Raw genomic sequence first — 26282 nt, 5'->3', positions numbered from 1 at the left:
GATCTGTTACGCAAAACACAAACAGATTGGAAGTCACTTTTCTTTTAGTGTGGCACATCACACCAAACCAGGCACGAATGGCCACAACAATAATGAACATCTGTAATTGGGCCGTGTCTATAAAAGTAGGGCTTGTTGAACTGCAGTGCTTTTGTTGTTAGCTGCTTCCCCGGCATCTCAGTAGAACAAACTCTCTGTGGACGCCTCCCCCGGGCTCTGCCAAGAAAAACATGCTCATGAAGCATCATAGCTTCCGGCCTCCAGGGACCTTCTACCTTAGTGATGTGTCTGCGTCATTCTCACCAGAGAGGCATCCCAGCGAGATCAGCCTGTGTACAGTTAAGGGCTTCAGAACCTCCTGTGCATTCTTACTTTATTTTAATGACTCTGTGCCGCCATTAATGCTGCGACCTCTGTACGAGACCTGGCATTGTCATCGACAGCAGCGCCAAAGAACAAGCTCCTCATTAAAATCTAGACCTGTGGATCATTAAGTTTGCAAGGACGTCCAAACCGTTGTCAGCTGCAGGTCTCGGTGCCAGTTACCTTTGAAGTGCGTGTACATCATGATCATGATCATTATCATGAGACCAACTCACATAACACAAAAATAAAACTTTTATAGAAAGAACAGCTGACTTCCTACTTGAGGTGAAGAAGACAGTGATTTTTTTTCTCTTTTTATGTTCGAGATATTGAAAAATGTGCTTTAAATGACTTGTTCTTACACATTATTCCACATTTGTCATGAAAAGGACACACAATCTCAAGACTGTGGCAACTGGCTAAATGTTCCAGTTGAATTCTGCAGCACTCTCAGCAGAAGAGATTAATGTTCCAGTTCAATCTATCCAGATTATGTGCTCATCTGCTGTGTATCAGATCACTTGATGCAGGATCAGATTGTATTTCTTGGTGCTAAGAAGAGCAACACACACACACATAATGGCTACAGACGCTGCCGACTGTCTTTGGTGTGTGTGCAAATTGAAACACACATTTTTGGGTGTTTATTACTCTAAAAATGGATATTCATCCGTCAACAGCCGCCTCATCACAGTCAAGAAAAAGGCAGAAAAGGGCAAACCAGCCATTACATGAAAGATAAAGTTGCGAAGAGAGCAACATAACCTCAGCCTTGAAAATCGGCTTGCATACGCTCAATGTCAGTCATCATTCTGCCATTGTCAATGGTCAGTAAGAGAATTAATGTTAGACATAATGCAGGGAATAGAGAAATACAAGGCCAGGTCCATGGCATAATACTTGAAAGAACGCAATGAAATTACTTTTTGGAACAGGGATGAATGGGCCTCCATGACTTACTTTGCCATATTTTAACAGGAGACATTCAAAAGGTCTATTGTCTGGAGCAATCTAAATCAGCACTGGGGCGATACAATGAAACAGAGATGTTGTCACTTTTTTACATTGATTTTTCCATCTTTTTTTCCTCTGACACGAGCATCTGCTAACGATAGTCATATCACTGAGTACATGGCACCGTTAGCCTCGCTTATTATAGCTGAATGAAGACAGATGCAGTAGAAAAACAGTGTAGATGTATGATATAGCTGGAGGGAGTGGCACTGGCCCATTTGCTGAAAACTGATATGGTCGGGGAAATTTCAAAGCACAATGGTCTCATCGCTCTTTGTGTCTCTGCTTGCAGGAATAGCTTCTCATTCTGTTGCATTGAAGGAGGAAAGAGAATTACCAATGATAATAATACACAAAACATTTCTGATTTTGCACCTCACTGAGAGGGAAAAATCTATACTTGTCTGACATTGAGGGGTTTGAAGGGTTTGACATTGTCCCTCATTACCCTCTGAAGTATTCTTTGTACATCTTTGGTGTTGTATTCAGAAAGCATTCGTATCAAAGATATTTAACAGAAATGTGCTGCTAAATTTTCAAGTAAAAATGTCAAACGTTTGCGCGGTCTAGCTTCTTAAATCTAAGGATTTGCTGCTTTTCTTTGTCATTTATGAGAGTAGACGAAGAGTCTCTAGGTTTTGGACTGTTGGCCGGACAACATGACGTCACTTTGGGCTCTGGGAACTTACGACAAGCATTTTCTGCAATTTTTCCACATTTACAAATAATAAATGATCAATCGTGAAAATAATCTGTAGTTGCAGCCCTAGTGAAATGATACAGCAGGAATCAGAACTCAATAAATCAATTAATCGGTCGTTTTTCAAGCAAACATTCGGTGGTTCCAGCTGTTTCATGTGAGGATTTGTTGCTTGTCTTTGTCATTTATTGATGATAGTAAGTAAAGAATCTCCAGGTTTTGGACTGTAGGTTGTCGTTACTTTGGACTTTTTACATTTTATAGAATAAAAGAGGAATTGATTAATTGTCAAAATAATTGGCAGAATAATCGATATAAAGAAATAAGCATTAGTTCCTGCTCTATTTCTGTGTAAAGGCATTATTTCATTTTGTTTTTTTGTGCTCAATGACTTGGGACTTTTCAGCACCCTGCCCAGGACACCGCGGTCACCAGCAGCACTCAGATCATCTTGTCCTGCTTGTGTTATTGATCAAAAGGCAAGATTACCGAAACCGGCAAACATAGGCTGAGTTGCACAAGATAGATGGGGATCTAGTGTACAGTGAGGTTTCAAAGTGAAAATGAGGGTGAAAAGTCACTGCAGATGGCGAGGACAGTTAATATTTACTGAAGGACGCGGCCTTGAGCAGCTCTCCCTTGTGTTGTTTGACAAGGATGAGCAGCTACAGTGGTCTAATTTTAATGGCTGTGGGTTCAGTTTGTTTATTCACAGCCCTGACTCCTGTCAAAGTGACAAAACACTGAGCCCCCAACATGTCACCTAAATTAGCTGGTAAGTCATTGCTTATAGGTTTATACGGCAGCTCCTGTCATCAGTGGCTTTTTTACAGGCTGATACCTTCAGTATCAACAGTAAATTACAGCTTCCTGAGCTGCTTCCCTTCGTTATGTTGAAGGCATGCTTCCCAAAAGCATGTTGAGGTCACAAGATGGTGATACAGATGCCAAAGCATAGGCCTAACCCCAAAAATCAAAACAGAGAGGTGGCGCCTGCTGTCACTCCGAAACCGACTGACAGCTCCTTTAATAGTGTGGTCACATTGTTGCTCGGTGGTCAGTTCTGTCACCTCATAACAAGAAGGACCTCGAGGCCAACACAGTCAGGCGAGGGCCTGCACGATACATACTTGTGTTTGTATACGTTTCTTGTAACAGACCAATCACATGCAGTTTAGGCAAAATGTAAACCAGTGAAGCTCATCACATTCAATGAAATATGTTCTTGGACAGACAGAAAGAATCTAAGATTAATGTCTGCGTCCTCCTCAAGCATCTCAAGAGGCAGACACACCTACAACATGTGTGTTTTTCTTTCACCCTTTATAATGTTTGAATCATGGTGCTTGTGCTCTGTGAATAAAAGTGGTGCTTACAAAAAAAAACTTGTACGTCAAAAAGTGGCAAACATAGAAAGACATGAATAGTACTTAATACTTAAGTTTAACTTTTTACACTCAGGAAAAAGGAAACACTATTTAATGCTCGCGGTAAAAAGCAAAAAGCTATTTTTGAAGGCCGTTACTAATGTTATGTGTCCCTCCTCTATAGTCACGGAACAAAAAAAGGAGTTTCGCCAACAGGTCTTCGGTGCAGGCGAGTGTGTGGGCACATGTTGGGTTTAACACATTCCCGGGAAGAAGGAGCTTTGCATGACTCGTACAATGTGTAAATTTAATACATTGAAGAACGGGGAGTATTTTGGAGTACTACAAACACGAGGACTCATCGCATCACCAACAGACTAATGTTCATGAAGCAGAGCGCTGAATTCCACCTTCGACAAATGAGCTAGAAAACTCTTCTCAAGCATCACTTTACACATTTCCACCTAATTCTGATCAACCAAAGAAAATAACACGAGGATTGAGATTAAACAAAAGGTTGGGACACATTGAGGAAAGCCACCACTGTATTTGCAGTGTGTGTGTGGTTTGGTCAGGCGGGGATCAACACGACCATTTTTTGATAATGTCAATCAGCTGAAAAACACAAGTAAAAGATTTTAAACAAAAAGCACCGGACTTAAGATCCCTTTTCAATTGAATGAATCAGACCCACTGTGAAACCAGAATCGATCTGAATTGAATTCTCCCCATCCTGCCGTCTGTTCTCATCCTTCTTCTCCTCTTGGTTATGTAAAGTTATCATCAACCATCTGCAGCATAGCCGTCATGATGATGACTGCACAGCTCCATGGTGAAGAGATGAGTAGGACACTGGACATTGCCGATGTCATCCCATATTTTAATCTGATCCATAGTTGTCAGCATGCCCTTGAATCTGAGATACATGATGGGCACGTACAGTAGTTCTGCTAATGTGATGTTAATCCCATCTTTCTCTGTCTTTTGTTTTCAGCGTTCATATATTTTCCTTCCTTGATCTGTGGTGTGTGTGCAGCTCGTTAATTTTTCCCTCTGTTAGAGATTTTCCACTTGCAGATGGAGGTCTCGGCGGAGTGTTGATTTGATGACAGAGTGATAACACCTGCACGAACTGTTCAGGGAGTTTCTACTCAGGAAACTTAACAACCATCACTTTGAGGCTTGTTATTAATTTGTGTTTAATTGCAACATCTACTTCAAACAACAACCAGGCTGATTAAATCCCACCACTACACTACTATGTTATTCGCTCACTTTACCAACATCATATCTTATGCAGCGAGCTGGAAGCACCATCACACAGTGCGATTATTCGAAACTTTCATTTGTTTGATTTAAGTTCTGCTGATTCTTTGCAGAGCATGTTATAGTCTCGCTTTGCTTCTGTTAGCTCTAAAGAAGTCTTATGTTCTCATATTGTCAGGATCTTCAGCTATATGAAGTATATTGGCTTTTATCATGACAAACTAACAGAAGTAAATAAAACAGCTGTTTACTTATGGTTCATTGATCCGAAAAGTATGAGGTGGGGCTCTGTAGGGTGGGCATGAATGCACTTTGTGTTATCAAAATTATTATACGGTTTTGATTAAATTTGTCCCAGTACCTCCAACTCTCCACGTGTATCTATAAATAAGTAAGTGTCAGGGTTTTTTTTTTCTCACAAAGAAACAACCCTTGAGGAATTTTCCACAGAGAGGCTCCTAATTTATTCAGTGTGCATTTTTATGGGTGGTGTGCCTCCATATTTTTTATTATCTGTATGTGTGTACACAGTCTAGACACCTGAGGCTTGATTTACCCTATTTATAAGAACAATTAGCACCAGCTGCTTTGCGCTGTCTCAAAAAAAAAGCATTCTCTAGGCAAGTGTGCTTCGCTATATAGTTTGCGAGATAGTGGAAGTTTAACTTTCTTTGTTTAGAGTCCTTAATTACAAGCAGGTCTCAGAGGAATAGACGGAGAGAAATAACCCTATGTGGTTTCAAATGCAAGACAAACATACTTAACAAAAGTAGATCATCTAATCTATTATCCATCACCACCATGTTTAGACTCAGTGAGCACAAAGTCTCACATCAGGGATAAAACCAAAGGGGGATATCTGTGTGAGGTACAACTTTGAAAATACTGTAACAGTAACATGTAGAAGTTGAGAAAGTAAGAAATTAAACCATCAAGGCAAATACAACAACAACAACAACAACAGCAACAACAACAACAACAAAAAACGTGTTGTGGATGTAGAGGTGACGTTTTCACAGTTTAAGATTGTACATGAGTAACAAACTACCCCTTCTATTGCAGAGACGCATATGACAAAGACTGTTCTGGTGTATGTGGAAGGTACATTTAATGGGGCTCTGGAAATTTGGACATTTAGGGTTGAAATTGGTAACCAGTTATCATCCATATTACAATGTCCTATGAGCCTAATCCTACGATTCCACTGGGGAAATCTGAGTTGTGCGACGCTGTTTTGCTCCGTCCTCCTCGAGTCTCCATATCCCTCCGGGAGTGTTTCTGAAGCAGAGCGTCGTGCCAGCCTGATATTGTCTAGTTGCTCAGATTGTGTTTGTTCCGTCATTGTCCTTCATTCTTGTGCTCCTACAGTGGTTGAGTTGGCTACGTAATGAAATCGTTTCCTTATTTGTCAGTTTTAAGTGTGTTTCGCACAGGGTGTTTCATTTTGAAAAAAGACTCTTCCGCTGTCTGACTTCCTGTTTGGCTCGATCTGCTCTGTGCAGACTGAGGTGGCTGCGGTCAGCTTCCGTCACAAATAGACATGGAGCTTATTCTGAACACTGTTCAGATACGATGCGATACGAAACGGTCACTGGAGCCAATCAGTAACATGGCTGAGATGGGCCTTGTGGAATCTGGGGTTTAGACCTACATGCTGCTTCACCTAAACTACACAGATATAAGAGGATTCTTAGTCTTATACCTGTATGTTACTACTACAGACTTTTAGCAATCTTACAGCGTTGGCGAGACGATGACAAACCATCTGTTTCAATAGTGCAGTTAATGTTCTACACGTTCATCCACACATGTTCTCAGAGGAGACTTGAATGGGTTTGCCTCTGTCAGGAGCCCTGCTGTCGACTTTGCAGAAAAAAAAGGTTTTTTAACTTTGGGATCAAAGTTGGTTTAAGTCCATATGTTCATTGACATTTCATTGCTATTGTAGTTATATGGAGAATGATGATTTGTTTGTGCTGTGGTCTAGTGTCATTGTTACAGTTAGCTGTTGTCTGAGTCGATTATCTGTGTGATGAGCATTTCTTTTTGAACCTAAAGTAAAACGACTGAAAGAAAGAACACCACGTTTAACAGCAGTCAAAAGTTCTGTTATATATAGATATGTTAGACATGTTAAGTTTGACTTTTTTAGATACTGTATGTTTTCAAACATAGCCACAGGAACATCATAAATATTGCATAAAAGCCCTGTGCTGCATTGATTCAAAGGACAACGAGCCTGGCTTTGATATGAAAACATGAACATGTTCCCTTTGAAAAAAGGCTTAAATATTTCTGATCTACAGAACCTTGTACTGCCAGAGGAGAATCTAAAAATATATCTTTAATAATATTTAATGATGCATTACATCTCTACCCTACACCTACAGAGGAAGCACATTTATGTATAGGCTGAATGTAATTGGTTCTGTTTAGTGTAATTTTTTGTAGAGTGCAATCTGATATAGACGACGCCAGAACCCCCGCAGGTTCCTACACTCAAAGACAAGGAGCTGGTCTCTTTGATCGATGGGTTTATTTATAGCTTGCTCAGCTTCAAAGCATCCTATATTCATTTGCATGTTCATTATGTGCCTAAAATGGCCAATTATTCCATCAGAGGTGTGTGCAGAGGACTGGGCCACAGACCCAAAACAATCATATGACAAATTAGCCAATTAAACATGTTTGATGTTGCTCCCCCCTGTAGTGCTGAATAAGACATTGACAGTGTGCAGGATAATTACATTTCTGTCCACAAGAGGAAATTCTGAAAAACACCAGAGTATCTACGTTTAAAAGGGATTTTATGTAAACAGAAGGAGTTTAAACTGAATGTATTAAGGTCAAATATGTGAATATATGTACAGTGTTTTTTCGTCTACATTTTGTGATACAGTTGCACAAGTCACTGCTGCACCACAGATTTGACTTTATCAACTGTTCTCCACTGAGCAGGAGCAGCTGCAGGTTCAATGCTTTATGGAAGAGACCTTGACAGTGGTTGTTGGCTTTCTCAACCTTTTTCGTCAGTAAAATTACTTCTTCTTTTTTTGACAAACACAGGGGCTTTAATGAAGACTTTGTTGCACTTACTGTTTGTTCTGCTCTCTTAAACTTTCCAATGAGTTTGCACATTTATACTGTATAAAACCTTGAAAGCTCTTTAGACTCGATGAATTGGCCAATTCAATCCTGTTGTAAGCGTGTTTACTTTGAGTGAATGGGCCCAAAACCATTTCTGTAGTCTGCACAAGTTGGCTTTCCATTAAAGTATTGGTTTAAAGCCATTTTCCTATACAAGCCATTATCCTACAATATTTTCATTTTATTGCTCTCTGCTTCCTCTCGCTCTTTTGTGTCCACCCACTTTCTATATCCTGGACATGAAGCCTTTGAACAATTTGGTGAAATAAAAGTGAACAATAGCTGCCAACATTGCTTGAAGCGGTGTGTTTGTAAGTAAGTCACAGATACAGAGATGAAGAGAAGAAGAGTGTAGGGGGGAGAGGGGTGACTGGGTTGCAGTGTTGTGGGTGTCTTCTAATATCAGAGTGTGGACTTCATTCTATGTATAGAGCGAACCCATCCGACCCAATGACGTGACAAATGTACTGGATTTTCAGGTGCTGGACAGTGCAATAAAGTGAATAATGTATCTTGAGGAAGAACAGGGGAAAATGGAGAAAATACAATTGAAGGTAATGTTTTTGGAAAAAAGTCCTAAATATATAATATAATTAAAAGTGAATATTTTCTCTGACATCCAACTTGGATTTCCAGGGAATGGATTCTCTTCACCTGAGCGAGATTTCACATGTGAGAAAATAAGTCTGACTCTTCATTCTTGACCTTGAAACAGTTCTTTTGCTCGAGGTCCTCTTGTTGACTTGTTCTGCAGCCTTGGACCATCACAAGGTCTTTTTAGCAGATCAGGTTGTTCTCAGATGTCGTGGTCCTGCCTGTGCACTGAAACTCCATCACTTGATATGTTCATTTGGAGGCATTTTTTTGGTAACCTGGCAAATAAAAAAAACAATATTCACTCTCTTTTTAGTCACTACCAACTCCTGAGAAAAACTCTTTAGCTGTCTACCACTACACAGGTAGTGTACAGTGCTTCTCTAGGGCTTTCAACCACAGCTGCTAAAGACTTTAATTAATCATGATAATTTATTTTGTCCATAAAATATTTGATAAAAAATGTGAAAAATGCTCATCACAATTTTCCTGAGCCCAAAGTGACTTCTTCAAATAGCTTATTTTGTCCAACCAACAGTCCGAAGCCCAAAGACCCTTCATTTACTTTCATAAATGACAAAGAACAGCAGCAAATCCTTATATTTCAGAGGCTGGAACCAGCAAACGTTGACTGACAAAATGACTGAAATGATTAATCTGTTATTAAAATTGTTTGCAATAGGTTTTCTTTCAATCAGTCAATCGATTAATTAACAAATTGTTGCAGCTCTACTTTCAACTGCAGCTGCCTGCTTTTTAAATTTCACTTTAAGACCATTGACAGTGAAGGAACAGCATAGTTGTGGACTGAACAGCTAGACAATTGCTGATATTCATAGTAAAGCGTTGCTAAGCTGATGGGAATCCAATGATTCCAATATGTTCACCGCTGTGTTTCTACAGTAGCCCAGAATGGCATTTTTAGTGCCCACCAAACTGGAGGGTGAGGCGACGGGGTTGTTTGCAATCTGCAAACGATCTTGATGTTACTATATCTTACATCAGTGAGGAAAAAAACAAGGAATTACATGATGTAAATGATGCCTTATTAAGGCTTATGTAGCTCAGTAGAAGACAAAATAAACACAACTTTTAAAATGTAGTTTTTTGTTCCGTTGTTTTGATGAAATGGCCTCTCTGTGTGCCCTGATTGGGAAATAGCTGTAGCAAATGTTAAGTCAGTTAAATGGTCAGCACATAAAGGCTCCTCTTCGATTTTAGTCGAGGAACTTTTTCCCTCAAAGCTCGATCAGTTTGAATGAGAGTCTGTCAAAAGCAGTAATGACTGAGCTGGCTGCCAATACGGCAGATTACTCCATACATCAGAAAACATTCCCATTCCTGACAAACCATCAGCAAGAAAAATGCATGTTCTGGACACAGAGGAAATGCTTTACAATCCAGCTGACCTGGACCTGTGTACTCTGTGTACTGATCACAATGCACTTAACAAAGACAAAAAATGAACAAGATGAATGGAAATATGTCAGGGTAATGTTATATAAAGCAGAAACATTAGATCTTGAAAGGTTACAAGGGTCAGAAAATCCCAAATTAGCCTCTTATTTTTACATCATCATAAGGAGACTATTGGAATAGATTAGGACATTAACATGAGACAAAATGGCAAAATGCTACTCAATATTTGGCGGGAGTTCAGTTGCACGGGAACATAACCAGACATCATCATGAGATGTTGTAAAACTCTAAAAATGATCCGTGTTAGGGCTGAAATAGTGGCAGGTGAACGTTGTGACAAAACAGTCTTGTTTCCATCCTTGTTTGTGAAGCTGAATGTTTTATGACCAGATCAATACAGGCTGTTGCGTATGCCATATCTAGGGCAGCCGATCTATGGGAATTCAACTCTTTATGGTTCCCAGCTATGGGTCGAGTGGCTAGATAGATGATAATAGAGTCCTCTAACCTAATGGTGACCCCACTGTGGTATGAAAAGCAGGTCTCAGGAGGCACTGTGATAATCAGCGTTACTGCTGGTCAGTATGAGGGCCTGCTTTATACTCTGGGTTGGAGACTGTGGGCGTGCATTTGTGTCCATTAATGTCTGTAATATAATACCAGCCAGTACATAAAGCTGGATAGGTTCTTGTACTCCTAAAGACTACCAAACAGACTTAAGGCAGACTGGAATTGTATTCATGCAGTGCAAACATTTCTCAAAAGGCTGAACTTCTCTGGGGAAAGTAATGAAGTCATTGATTTGTAAACACTGATGTGCTGCTTCAAAAAAGCAAACCTTTTCTGATTTCAAAGAAGCTACTTGGGTAAAATGTAAATGTCACCAGTCTCCTACAGTTAGCAGGACAGCTGGACAGTATTATCAGATGTAAATAATAAACTGTCATGAGCTGAAATAATGTCATCAACTCAAGGTGCACTTACTTGCTTGTTCTCGTGCTTTCAGATGTATCACATGGTCGTCAGTAGCAGCTAGGTTTCACGGTTCAATTGAGCTACTTCATTCGTCGTGATACAACACAGAGCTGCATAATGAAACGACGGTTTGTAACTCCGTCCAGTGATTTAGCCTATAAATAAACATACATCCATAAACACCAAGGAAATTATTCTGAAGTGCATTTTTTTAAAAATGCCTCCAGGTGAATGTAAACAGCGAATGATAATACAGTTGGCATCTGCACATTAAAAGGTTGACATCAGGTAAACACTATCCATCAACTTTGACTGCGTTTGAGCACCAAGCATCAGTCCACCTCCCCTCGCCCCACTGTATCCTGCACTCTGTCTGTTATCACGATACCTTTTTTTATATTGACCGATGTCGATAATTATCACGATATACAGTATATTTAACAATAATAATGTTGAGTTGACAGTTTTAAGAGTATTTTCCTTAGGACAGAACCCAAAACAAACCCGAAGGTTAATTATGGTTTATAAAATACAATTATTTATTGTCAGAATGAATAGGTGACAAACATCCAACAGAACCAACCAATCAAATGGTTTGACTAGTAGCAGCAGTGGGGCTGGGCTGGTGGCGACCTGAGGGCAGGCTGACGCCAGCATGATAGCGCTAACTCATGCTTTCGGAGTCCTGTTTGGGACGGTACCTTTTGAGATGATGGAGGAGGTTGGTGGTGTTTCCAGTTCTGCTGAGGACTGGTGGCCGACACATTTAGCATCTAATGCTGGTCTGTGCTTTGTCAGACTTCAGGTAGCCAAACTATTTCCAAATAACCGGAGTGGTATGACCTTTCTTCGGTACAATATCCTCGTCTTTCGCAGTTTCCTCGCACTCGGTGTCGCTAGTCGGACCGCTCATTGTCTGGTGTCGGCTCGACTCACAGGTGGTGACGTCACGCTGAGGTGTTGTGAGTGGGAGGGGCCGGAAACATCAACCACGTGCATCTGTTTCTCTGCTGTGTGATTGGCTGTTGGCGTAGTGTTTTCTAGGTAAAGGAAAACGGACTCAAAAATAACTATCGAAAATAATCATTTTATAAATGATAATAAATAATGTCATAAATTTATCATCGTTATCGTGGAGAATTTTATCATGAAAATAATCAAGATTGTTTTATCACCCAGCCCTACGCTGGAGGTACCCCTCAGGAGTCGTTTCTGGAGGTACCCCTCAAAACTGTGTCTGTTACACAGTACTAACACTCCAAGAGCCAAAATATGTGAATAGGTGTTTGGTTAGACTTTCAAAATAAAGCTTGCTGACAGTCTTTGCATTTTTATTATTGCAAACTTGACCACGAAATGTGAGTTAAAGGAGCAGGTCAAGTTTCAAAGTTTGAAGATTAGGGCCACTGACCAGATCTGCCATATTGATGAGCTGGGAGTGAGAACATGTCGTGGATCTGTAGGTGTTTCAACTTCTTGTCCGCATTTGCTTAAAAAATGAGCTTGACAATTCATATCTGACAAAACAGCCTTAACACACTTACTGACTTGTTTGGGAGCTTTTGAACAAATCAGCTGATCAGTGTGGATGCTGAGGTGTCGTGGAGGAGTTGAACATTTACAATTCAAAAGACAGTATAACCATTAGAAAAATTAAGATAATGTCTCTTTTAGGCAGTAAATATTTTGCTCCATGGAAATGTAAGAAAAGAGCCCAGGAGGGGAGGGCAGAGTGAATCAGAGTTTGGTGTCAGCAAATGGGAGGCTTATCCCAGCAGTTCATATCCACTGACTCAGGCTAGCTAACCTGCCCACACTGTGAGCCAGCATGACTAGTTTAAACTCTGGACATCAGCAAGGTTTTTACATATAATGTATCATGGCAAGACTGCATATTTTTTTAGTAAGAGCAATATGCTTTAAAATATTGGACTCCCTTGTTTTCGCCACTGAGCTTCAGTCCAACATATTAAGTCTCTAAATCAACTTTATGCCTCAACTCTACATCTGAAAAGTGTTTCCATGCCTACTGTAAATCCCAAGTCTGCCAACGTATGGTCCAACTGTGGAAAAACAATGTTCCCCAGTCTGTCTGCTAGTCCAAATATAGACCTGCTGCAGGGTGTTGATTTGATGTCTCTGCCTAGGTGTGTTCAGCCCCTGGGTCACTGTCCTCTATCATGTCATCAACAAGACCTGCCACTGAAGGAGTAAGCAGTGTGTAATCAACTCTACTGGGATCAGATTTGAGAAGTGAACAAAGCCTCCCTTCTTGCTATCACCTCCTCTTCTCCTCTTCTTTCTCTGCCTGACTTTCTACCTCCGTCTCACTCGCAGCTGGGTGGTGGCTTCAGATCGGATTATAAAATCTGGATATTAAAATGACTCGAAAACAAAAACAACATGGCTCATAAATAAGTTAAGCCTTAAAAGGGAATTTGAAATTCTGGTCCCATCTACAGCCCCACTTGCTTGCATAATGCATGCATTGTAGTAATTTACTATGAGCTCCAGCCTACGACATTGCTACACCATGCTGTAAATACAATGCAGGAGTCAAGATGAGTCATGAGTTAGAACAAAAGCCCACTGAACTGGAAGTGGTCCAGTTTGCCGGTATTGTAGTTTATGGTAGCAGGGGGCACAGAGGCAGAGAGTTTCTTTAACTGGGATTTTTGGAAAAACCTCTGGAGGCTTCTGTCAGAACCCAGTGGAGAAGATGAAAGTGGGAGGGTTGAGTTGGGTGCTTGTGTTGAGGTTCAAGTAAAGTCTCCTGGATGATAATGATCCCCTTCACGGTGAGAGAGGAGGGGTGGAGCGTAATACATCAAAGACTGAGACATGAGGAAGAGCAGGGGTCCTGATGAAAGATGGGAGGGAGAGAATTACACCTGCATCCAGAGAGGAAACGATAGTGACAGAGACTGAATGAAGGGAGAGAATCTGTCTTGAGCTGTTACCAAACATGCAGGAAGTTACCAAACTGTCCTCAAACAAAGTAAAGTTCCCAAAGAAACTGTTGTGTAGAGACAGAAAACTGCAGCACTGACTGAACAATCTCTGTCTCCATTTCCAAAACAAAAAACATCGATGACACTGAAGACCACAGTTCACTATCCCCTCACCACTGGTTTCTTTGAACCTTGACACATTCTTTGGAGAGGGGTGTCTGTTCTTCATCTGACATTAATGATGAAGTTTTGAGTTGTGTTGCCCACTTTGTGCATGTGTTAACAGCATAAATACATCTGCATCAAGTAACAGATGCTTTATGGCTGTCACCTTTTGTTGCTCCTATCCTTCTCTGTAATCACTCATTTGAAAAGTCAGTATAGCTGTTTGTACTGTACAGCTGTGATTATGAGCTTATGATCATGAGCTGCAATCACATTTTAAATTTGTTCCAGAACAAAAACCAAATTGTTCTAAAATGACCTCAAATCACCGCGACACAGATACGGCTGGAGAAGTTTTGTTGCCTAAAACTGGACAAACTTTAAACACAAAGGTGGAAGATAAGAAAACCAGTGGCTTCTGTTGTTGTCTTCTTTAGGAAGAAAAGGTACTTCTGGTTGTCACTCTGTCATTAATTCTGCATGGATCTAACAAGTCGTTCATTTTTTATTCAAAATCTAGAAAGGAGGATTCGACAGAGCAAATGACTTGCTCATATTTTTGTCGGATGTTTTTACATGCTGTTTCAAATATCCTGCCTCTAAATGTCAAACTAGCTGGTGAGATTGTGTGTTATAGGAATTCACTGGCTGGTTTCCACAGTGTCACTTCACTGTCGCGTGGCCAGAGTTGGTGGACTATATTTTTGGGACATTATGGAATAATTTCTTCGTACTGTCCCAGCCCAGGCTCAGTGAACTAGACAAAGAGGGAGACTGTGCAAGATTTAAATGTATTCAAGCAATATTTTATTTTAAAAAATAAAAAAAGACAAAATCGACAATATATTAATCTGTAATCATATAAAATAATCCACAACAGCTACTAAATGGAAGTTAGGGTAAGGATGTTCCCACCAACTGTGAACCTAAGCTTTGTGAGTCTTCAGTCTGCTCAGCTCTTCAGAGTGACAGTCAGAGACTGAAAGTTTTATCCTAAACTCTGGAATATTAGCAGAGGTCTGTTCTCTGAGCCTGAGGTCTGTTGTGAGTTTTTTGCATTTGTATCATCCTTGGCAGAGCGGCTGTGAGGAGTTTGCGGTCCTGCTGCCCAGATATCCATTTCAGATTCAGTCAGGTGTTGCGGCAGTGACACCTCTAGTTGCTCTTAAAGATTGCAATCAGTGACCTCTGATTTGGGTAACCCAGTTGTCACGCTGTGCTGTCTTGATGTATTGTGAGCTGTGGCAGTTCCCAGAGCCCTGGAGACAGAGATGGAAAAGCCAGGGCAGAAGGTGGGGGGCGGGCGCCGCAGGGCAAAGATGGGACAGTTTCAGCAGAGTTGAGTCCAGATATTCTGCTGAGCCACCTCTTTCTTTACATAAATAAAACAGTAGTGCTTTTAAAGGGGCAGGAGGAGGCGAGGGTGGCGGGTTCACTCGTGGTTATGGCCTCAGTAAACAGTGGATCGGAGAAAGTTTTCTCTTTTATCTCACTAGGAGGTTTTCTTGTTTTAGCTCACTGACTGTACTGTGTACTCTGTACTGTGTACTCTGAGAGTGATTAGTGTGTTTTTCATCTCTGGATTCTAACAAAAAACTGACTAGAACAGTGAAACAACATGAGCAGAAATCTGCATGCTCCAGGCTGGTTGATTTTCTTAGTAACTTGTGACTCTAATGAGTGCCACCTGGATATGAGAGACTGTTTATGCAAGAGTTGTCTCTGTGCTGCTTGGCACAGCGCATCAATGGCTGCAGAATCCTTGTGCACAGTGGTGCTCCTCTCAGGTGCTTTGAGAGCAGTTGTTATTATCTCAACAATATTCAACATGTTCTGTCACACGCTGATGTCACCCTGATTTCATTATTGACACATCTGAAAAAGCTTTGTAGAACAACAAATACTTTAGAGCAAACACTGTTGTTAGCCTCGATGCTTCATCTAGCTCGTTCATCACTATTCAGATTTTCCCTGCGAATGGGTGCTGTCGTACTGAGAAGAATGCAATTATCTTCCAGTTTTCCTGCTGAGCTGGTTTGGAAGTTTTTCAGTGCCACGTAGTCCGAGCGGTGGACTTTGTCTTGTGATGGGAGAGTAATCGCAGGCGCAGCTGTGAACATAAACATGATTATAATAAAGACGAGGCCGCAGACAAACATAATCTATGAGTCACGTATTAGCAGTACATTCATCTACACAAATCCATCCTGACAAGTCCCATTAAACTTTATGCATTCAAGTTCATTTAAGAATTGTGTGAATTTATTAGGGCCGTCAAGCGATTCTAACCTCTAATTAATTACTTGCTTTGTGTTTAATTAAAGAGTGAGTCCATCTGCGTCTCTTCCGGGTTTTTAAAATCGACACTCCCACCCACCATTAGTAAAGGCAGTCGTGTAGGTTACAGCGGAAGATATGAGCTTTGAGGTGGAGGATGATGCTTTCTTAAAATTATTATTAAACCGTATATTAAAGGCATACTATGCAAGATTTGCCGGTTGCTAATTGTAAGGACACTGCTCAGGGTTGGCACCTACTCCCCAGCTCAGGGAGTCAGAGAGTTGCAGTGGTTCAGAGTTAATGAAGAGAGTAGAGGTAGAGCGATTATCTGGGCTGATCTGTTCCTTTATCCAGATCCCTACCAAAAGTTAATGGGGAGGATGTGACCCATCCTCCATCCAAGTTATATGGACGTCTAGTAGTTTTTTGTGTAATCCTGCTGACAGTCAACAAAGAAACAAACACAGGTGAAAACATGACCCCTTTAATCTAAATGAAGTAAACAGAAGACTTTGCGTAGCTTTGGGTTGCAGTTTTGCACATGAAGCAAGTGGAAAGCGAAACGTTATTTGGCAGCCATTGACAGCTTAAGACTTACAAGCACTTGGTCCATCAGACGCCAGTGAAACACTCCTGCAATGTGTCCGGTGTAGACAGCCTGCAAGTCCCAATTTCCACCAGAGACCAGCAGCTCTTTGCACCGTGTCATTTCAGTTAAAGTCCCACCTGTTTGTGCCTCCCTGTCTTTCTGTTCACCATGATACTTTTTTACCCAACAGATGGACAAAGGGAATTTCAAGGTCAAGAAAATGCTATATAGTTATAGTGTCACTTGCATCAGTGTTGGCACTGCCATGAAAATAGACCCTTTTATGTATTCATCCAACATCAGAGCTACTTAGACAGAGTGCTTTAGTATTGCACTCCTACAGCATAGTTCAACTCATGATGGACAGTTTGAAAAACAAATTAAAAAAGATATCGTCCAGTTTTTCTTCGTCAGAACCTGACGCCTACATTACACACAATGCAGATCTTCCATTGACGGTTTGCTGGATTTGATCTGAGTCTGTGTGAGTAGTGGCTAATGTAGCCTTGAGCAGATGATGAGCAAGAGATGAGGATTGGGCTACAGAGGTCATGTAAGCTCAGTTTGTTCAGCATTCACAGTTTTATTTATTTCTATTTTTTTTCCAACTTGTAATCTTCAGCCCTGACCAACACTGACTCAAGTTCTGTCGGACGGCTCCAGGGCAGCTCTGTCTGGAGCCACAAGAGTCAATAGATTTTTTTCCCAAATATGCAGTAGTACTACCCAAGATCTGTAAACAGACATTGATGTGTAAATCCATGGAGTTTCTCCTTAAAAATAAATTCCTAGCCCGTCAACATGCTTTGCTCACGAAAGCAAGGACTTCCAAATCTTTCTTCAAACACTATTTATCAGTCACGAGCCTTTAAACAGCTCTTTCAACACACTACACCCAAAGAATAACCATCTCTTGTACTTTCGAAAAGGCTGAAAAACCAAACAAAGCTTCTTCCAAGTGAAGCACTAATACAATGAGTAAAGTGAGAGCAGTCAACAGGGGCTATAGCTAAAACTCCTCTGATTTTAATAACACAGCTCTCTTTACTCACAGGAGCGCAGCCTCCTGCTACTGTGTTGCTCTTTTTGATAAATTGTTTTAATCAAATAAATCACCCGCTACCAATCGATACAGCGCATATGAGTCCTCTCACTCTGACATGTATTGGGGACTTGACCTCCACATTATGTGAACAGTTCAAGGCAATTAATAAGAGGCAATGGCTTTCCACGTGGAACCCAGCCAGCCGCCTGCACATATGGAGCCCATGTGACCAGGACATTTGTCACAAGCAAGGTCATTGCACAGTCAACGCCGAACAGTAAAGCAAACTATGACAAGCTTGCATCCTCAGTGTGCTGTATTGTACTCCCAAATAGTGTTAAAAATGATGACCACCTACCATGAGAATACCACTGCGTTTTGACTAAAAGCCTCTTTGACAGATTAACAGCCCCTATGAAGAGACTTTTCCAAAGATTTTATAAAACCTCACAAAATATTGAAAGAGATGGTGAAATTTTGAGTGTTAAAGCTCCTGTGAGTGGATGAAAAGTTTCACGGCCCGACTCCACTCCATCCAGTTCTGTTATATCAGCTGCTTTCCACAGAACCTTTTGGCCCTGAAAAATGTTTTGTTTCATCCATGAATAATGTTGACAGAGCAGCATTACACTAAAGCGTTCCAGTGGGAGTCTTGTACTTGATGGTTCTATTACAACACTGTTACCCTCGGATGGTGTTTGCTCAGCTTGTAATTGGCTGTTGCAAAAAAGACCGTGCTTTCATTAGTCTGTTTTAGACAAGGAGAGGAACATTTTAAGATTGCACTGGGAAAAAAAGGAAGATTGGGTCATGTTTGGAAATTAATTTGCCATAATTCAAAACACATGAAAGGGAGACTGTCTGTGGTTCGAATCAAATCCACTTCCCATCTTTCTCACCATTCGGATCACCACCGTCAGACACATTAACATTTTAACATTTTTTCTTGAGGTTGTCACAGCCTGAGGAAGGACTCTGGATCTTTTGGAGCAGCTTGTTTGAAGGTCAAGCTTTTTGTAGTGATGGATGTGTGAGAAAACAGACACAGGAAACACTTACATGTGAGGATTTTATCACTGCTGCACAACCACACTTTTCCATCAAGTGTGCTAAATCCGTGTGCCAGAAGACGTAGAGGTGTTATGACATGAAAGAGACGATGAATCAAGTGAGCAACTGTCACTGCGTGTTCAGATATAGACAATTGCAGAATAATTATCAATGTATCACAGCATTTATAGCTACTGTGAATTTCCAATGCCTGCATATAAAACAGTCTTTAAAAAAATGTCTTCTTTCTTGTTACGTGATTGAAACACACAGTTGAAACAATAAAACATTCAAGACCATCCATTGCATGAGTTAGATTTTTAGAATACATTTTAAAGCAAAGAGCCGGTGTAGATGCAATAAACATCAAAACAGCAGCTCAATTATATTTTGTTCTTTAGGTTCATACTTTTTATCATCCAGGTTTTCTTTTTAAGATTTCTCAAACGTGAATTGAAGTAGTGCTTTAAGAGAACGTAATTTTCCAGGACTTTTGAAAGGGAGGCTGCAGAACCAGGTATTATAAAACCATCAACTGATAGCAAAAAGTTTAAACTGCGTTCATAGTGTTAAAACCAGTGTGGCCCACTTTTTACTAGGATAATGGTGAAGAAGAAGGCTTTGCTCTGTATCCATTTATTATCTTAAGTATTAGTCCATTATCAGATTCCTTGTGATGCTGACTCCGCTGCACAAAAACGTTAAGTGTTCCACTGAAACCAATAACAAACATCCGCTGTGATTGCTGCTGTGTGTAGTCACACTTGTGGGCAATTTGCACAATAGGATGAGAGATTTGGTTCATTATAAAACTATACAAATGTATTTGAAATTATATACATTTCATTTAAAGTCCTGATTGTGAAATCTAGCAACTAGAGATTGCTCTAAAATATGGATGATTGGAGTATGATATGGAGATTTAACTGAATTATGTATAAACATACTATAGAGAGAGACGGAGATACAAGTGCCCAGAGACGAGTTTTAGAAAAGTTTATAGCCTCTCGCTGTTTTTCTCTCGTTGCTTTGTGCACAAAGAGAGACGGCAAAAAGAAACAGCAGATAATTTGACTGACAACATGAGATTTAAATCTGGGCTTCTCGACTGATGATTTGAGTCATCAGCATTGAGGGGGCAGCCCAGAAAGCAGCATAGATAAAATCACTTAATTTGTTTTTGCTATTTGATTGATTGTATTCTAATGTGTCCCACACAGCTGGAAAGCAATTTAGGGTGGCTGAGACACCTCCAGAACCAAAGGCTGAGTTTTACAAGAATCCTGTCAAAAGCTTCTGTTTCCACTAAAGGGATCAGAACAAATACTAAATATTTCTGCTGAGTTGCTGCTTGTTGCTTGAAGGCCTGTTTTGACGAAGACAGTTTTGCATAGTCCATTTGAGAGAGATAATTGTAGCCAGTTACTAATTAATGTTGACATTTCTCTGTGTTGACACGTACTTTATAGATACCTCAGGGTGGGGAGACTGTATGTAAGAGCATGTGTGTATGTGTGTGTTTGTGTGTGCATGTGCCAGTGCATGTTTCTTTGACGTCGCTGACCTTCATATCCCCTGGTTATGCCAGCAGCCATTTATCTTTTATTCATTCTGCCATTTGTGACCAAGGCAGCTTCTCTGGCACTGACGCTTGTCAAAACAGACCCTGTCCCATGATATATGCAGCAAGCTGAAGCCTGAACGACATGTGCTCTAACAGCTGATGCAGTTTCCAGGGCAAGAATTCAACTTCCTCCTTCAATTCCCATGAATTCACCAGCAATCCTCACTGTTCAGCAGACGTGCTAATTCTGTAAATAAGGTCCTCCAGTTGACTTGCTATATGCAGTGGCTGGTAGAAAACACAAGCTTACCAGCCACCACTGCTGCTGTTGTTGTTGTTGTTGTTGTTGTTCACACCCTGATAGTTGCAGGAAGCTTCAGACTGAGCATGCAGCTCCAACATCTGTCAACAAGCCTCTCTCTGACAGGTGTACCTGCTAGAACAAACTGAAGCATTGTTCCGGAGCTTCTCGCTGATGTTTAATTCTCTCCACCTGGCTATTTGAGCTTTAAATTATTCTCTTCTCCGAGCTGAAACAACTGACGCCTTGTAAAAACACAACACACACGGATGGACGACAAATCAAAAGAAAAACCAGCGTAACATTTCTCAGCGGGACGTTGGAGTCTCCAGAGCAGCTTGAGTGCTTTGTGGCATATATCATAAACTTCAGGGGGTGCGATATGAACAAAATCCCATATCCCGATACTGGTGATTTCTTATACAGATACAGAAGATTCATGTCACAATATAGCACATTGCCGGTATTCAACAAACAATACATATTTTCTCTATGACTACCACATAAAAAATTAAAAAATATAAAAGAATTATATACACGAAAAGTGAAATATACTCATATTGATTAAGGACCTTTGTACAAAATTTCAAGTAAACGTATAGCAACATCTAAAATATGAATGTTTAAAGTAAATGAGAAACAAGTTTCAACTATAGTTGTTAAAACAAGCCAGCGTTGTGTCTGCGGTCTGTGTCGACGCTCAGCTGTAGGCTCTCTCAGTAGAGTACATGGTTCCTGTGTAGGCGCTGTGATTTTCTGGTCCTTACAGACTCAAACCACATCCAAGCCCCCGGAGTAGCTTCTCCTCTCATGTTGAGAGTTACATGTTCTGCGTCATGTTCACCTTCCTTCATGTTTGTCTGTTGTCTCCAGGCAGATTCCTGCCTCCAACTGTGCTGCGTATAAAAATGATCCAAATGACAACAAATATCGCCATAAAGAGAGCGATTTGCAACACAAGGAAACAAGAGATAGAGCATATTATGAACTGCTAGACATTTGTCCATTGTCACGCCATTTATCATCATATCCCACAGCCCAACTAAAATACCTACAACTGTATTACTGACGCTTCACTGAAAGAAGCCACCATTCTTTCAAAATATGTTTCCCCAGTGTTTCATAACCGTGGTGGAGATAACGGATATAAAAAATGAATGTAACTGGATTGAGAGCTGGTGACTGCAAATGTCATATGATTCACATCATCTTCACACTCATTCAACCTTTCAGTGACTCTTCTTGCCCTTTGTGGATGCATTTGAATGTGTCTCCACTCATTTACTCAGCTTTTTCCTTCATTCGTAGTGAAAAGGATTTGGGAAAATGTCTCCAGTTTTTATTGTTCACCATATCATCTCTCAAGTCTTTTATTTTCACTATTTCTGTCTGTACCTGGCAGAAGATGAAATGATCCACAAATGCTTCCTAAACTTTTTGGGGTTGAACCAAAAAAGGACTTTAAATAACTGTTGCGCCTCAGACTTTCCTCAGTCACAACACTAAATATTTAATGTCAGGTAATAAGGTTTTTACATCGGTGGACTGTGACAAGGTCACACAGAATTGAGATGAAAATGACTTGATAGCCTCTGTGGGAGCGCGTTGTTTCCGTTGACAGAGTGTTAGGAGAGCTAATCTCAGCCTCTTACACCCAAATGACGGTAAGCTTCATGATTACACCGATCACTTAAATTTTCGCTGATGTCCGCTGATTGCTCGAGTTGTTTCACTGGAGGAATGCCGGAAGAAACTTTAAGCCAAAAATGAAATCCCACACACCCGATAATGACATGTCATTGGTTTCTGGGGTTGCTCTGATTCTGCTTAACTAGTCATCAGCTCCCAGCGAGCAGCCGGTTCTACTGAGTGGAGATCTCATTACTGCGCTCACTAAATCATTCTCGCCTGATCATCCCCAGCAAAGTGTGTTTGTCTCCAAGAAGACTTCACACAGCAGCTTTTATTCCATATTTTCCCGAGTAGGTGATCACATCGTATGATCTGGTAGAAATGGCACCTTCCTCCCCTGAGATTCACAAAGCATCTCAGTGAACAACAAAGTTTTCCTCGTGGGTTGGTTGACATCAGCTAATATATCTGTTATTAGAGGAGAAACACTTCCAGATCTAACAATGAGAAGCTGATATGACATATGTCAACCGGTAGTTCTAGTCATTAGTTTCTCTTTGCCTCGACTCTACTCTGCCGAACCTTTCATGTAGTTACTTCTTTGATCCGGAGCCTTTGATGGCGGATTGTAAATACAACACCATCATGCTTTCTGTTGCTGTCAGGGTTAGCTGTTGACACCTGTGTGATGGATTTGTTAGTTTCTTTGTGTTGACGGTGCTGCCGCTTTCTTAGTTTGAGGCAGTGGGATGCAGCCCGACTGTCACTGTTGTGCTCCTCTCAGGAAAATCATCCTCAGCGTTTGTTATCGTGATGCAGACGATCACAGACATGCTCAGGTTTGGGTTTTTGCTGAATATAAACAGCAGCTTATTGTTTAATAATGTTGGTCTTGCGGGGGATTCTAGTTTTCACAGGTACTAATTGGCTAAGATTTGAAACATCCAATTTTAGGAATCACAACTTCATTGCTTTTAATCATGCACCTTTTTCAGCACCGGGGAGTCATTCATGTACTTTTGAAGAATCTGTTTTAAGACGTCTCCTTAACATTTAGATTATGTTTTTATTCAGCCAAACAGCAGAAACACACTCTCCTCCCGCTCTCACAGGGGAACATATTCTCTCCCCCTCCTAACATCCTGCTTCTCCCTTTTCTTTTCATTCCCAGATGATAACTGCAGACTGAGTGACTACCGTCGGCTGAAAACCAAGATTCTGGATTCACACGACAAACGATACATGGGGTCTAACATCCATGGAGCCCACAAGGACAACATGGCTGCCAGGAAGACACTGGTGGATATGATGTTCAAACGCTTTGATGCAGATAACAATGGTCAAATAGATGCCAGCGAACTCTCACAGGTACGGATACTGAACAAACGATGAGCTTTAAAACATATCTAATTAAAGGGTGACTCCAACAGTTTTACACATAAAAAAAAAACTTTTTTGTGTTTGACACGTTCCTGGTGAAATAAATCAAAATTTAAAAAAGAAACATAATAGTTAGTTGCAGCAGTACGCTAAGCCTTTCCTCTTCCGTCATATCATGTTGTTCGCACTAAATGACGTTATTATGTGATGTGACGTGCAATAGTGATGAAGAGAAACAGTCAGAGTAGTTTTGAGCATGCTGTATTTTGTAGTTATGAGCATGTTGAGCGTTTGAAGATACTCCAATAAATGCCATCACAATAAGCAATAATATCACAGAGGCACTGGGGAATATTTCAATTGCAGAGGAAATTATAAAAAAACACGCCTTTCGTAAATCTTTTGGATTAATATATTTTGTCTTTGTATTTTGTAGCTGATGGAAAAAACATGCCTGATTTGAATTATTTTTTTTTTTTATGACATTATTTCAAGTTTATATGTGTTTGTTAACTTACATAACGTTTTAGTTTAGGTTGTAAATATTTCAGAAATATGAAGCATTTGATGAAACAACAAATCACATCACAATAAGCAAAAATACCAACGTAGGCACTGGCAGAGTTCAAAGCCTTCAAGTGTGTCTGGGGGAGTACTACCACATATGTAAAAGAAGCAGTATAAACCGTTCTGTCAGAGTAAGATCAATGTAATCTGATCAGTTTCCTCCAGTTGAATAAGTTGCATTGTGGGTAATGTAGGCCCCAGCTTTGGAAAAGCAGTCCACTGGTCTGGCATTGCACTCCTGTAACACTGAATCATTATGGACAGCAAAACCAGAGATATCGTATTCTTCTTCCTTTTCCAAACCTGGCTCCTACATTACCCACAATGCAACTTAGCCACTGACAGACATCACTGGAGCCAATGTATCAGATTACATGCAGCTTCCTCTGGAGCAAAGACAGGCTGTAATCTACGTTGTCACTCATGCAGTTGTACTAAAGTTACCCTAAGAAAATAAAACGACACATTTCAGTCAGTCGCTGGTGTGAAGGTGCAACATAATAACTTAACCGGGACTGAAGTGACCTCCAATCTTATGGAAATGTATTTAGGTACATGAGACCTTTAATTGTCAGTGTGTTTCTCCTTAAAAGAGGCTGTTCAGCATTTTGTAACTGCACTTCAATTTTCAAGACACCTCACAGCGCCACTTAAGTCTGTCAAAACAGCAGAGTCAATTTTATGTAAATTTCCATCCAAAAGGAGACTACAAATGAACAAACCATCTGTGTGCTTAGGTGTTTAAACTAGCCTCTTTGATGTCAGCCATAATTGTGTCCATTTTACTCCTCTAACCCTTCCCTGTGGTAGCTGTGGTGCGTGGCTCAAGGTAAATCTTTTGAAAAGCAATGTGGGTCAAAGGAGTCTTGTGCTCATGGGAGGCTGCAGCCTTTGACCAGCACTGCCAAGAGGGATGGTTGTATAAAGAGCTTTTTGTGGCTGGCATGAGGAGAGAAGATATTCTGTGCATAACAAATAACGTCTCCCAGTACCTGAGGACTGATTTAATATAGAAAGTATCTGAATAATTGAAAGGGTAAGCAACCTGCAGTGGTTTTCAGAACCATGAAACCAGTTGCTATTCTGAGGGCAGTCTCCTGCTGATCCTGTAGGATATCCCATCTGTACAGGGGTCACCTTGGTTAGCTTTGTCAGTGCTCTCTTGCCCAACGCGGGAGGTCTCATTAGATTAATTTGAATACATTTCAGTATTTTGACTTCAAAGCATCTAAATAATGCTTCAAAAATAGTGATATTTTTTCCATATTTTCATATTATTTACATATTTTTACATGTTTTTATATCAACATGGAGCTCCGTGCCAGCATGAGAGGAATCAATGCCCAGTGAGTGAAAAGCACAGTCAACACAACATGTTGTGCTGTGTTTTATGGAATAATACTGTCAGTATGCTCTGAATGTGAATTTGAATATGCCCTTTAAACCTTTTGAATATTAGTTTGGACAGATTTTCAAACCTCTTGGGGATCCCATTTAGTTTATTCCTGGCCAAGCTGTAGCACTTCACATCTCCGCAGGTGTTTGAATGACACAAACTAGTCGGCAATAATTAAAATCCAGATGGAGAAGCTCTTTTTAGGGGTTCCTCAATGGCTGCTTTTAGCCCTCCTCTCCCTTTTATCCTTGACACAGATGGGATTGTTGGCAGGTTTTATAGTGTCAGCAACACAACACACTTTCTCACAGAAAGAAGGGAGGTGAGAATATCAGTGGATTACAGGTGGCCCTGATGAGTTTTCGGCTTAATCCAAAATTTGTTTTTCGCTTGCATTCACAGTCCTCTCTGACTTTGAGATACACAAACAGTAGTTGTGAAAGAGCACTGGTCTTCTTTAAAATCAAGATTATAAATATAGCCTTTAGCCTGTAGCCTTAAAATGTTGAGAAAA

General features: G+C 40.6%; 1 protein-coding gene across 2 annotated transcripts in view; it reads left to right on the top strand.

The window, feature by feature from the left end:
• fstl5 (follistatin-like 5) overlaps nt 1-26282 on the top strand; it is a 194583-nt gene that overhangs the window by 75887 nt on the left and 92414 nt on the right. For both annotated transcript variants that reach the window (XM_084353823.1, XM_084353822.1), the window contains exon 5: nt 23597-23793. In XM_084353823.1, coding sequence (XP_084209949.1) covers nt 23597-23793 — 197 coding nt within the window. The remainder of the gene's footprint in view (nt 1-23596; nt 23794-26282) is intronic.

This window comes from Pagrus pagrus (genome assembly GCF_965226575.1).
Source record: "Pagrus pagrus genome assembly, chromosome: 5".
NCBI classification, from domain to species: Eukaryota; Metazoa; Chordata; class Actinopteri; order Spariformes; family Sparidae; genus Pagrus; species Pagrus pagrus.
The sequence above is the reverse complement of the archived record's forward strand: the minus strand, read 5'-3'. Positions and strand labels throughout refer to the sequence as shown.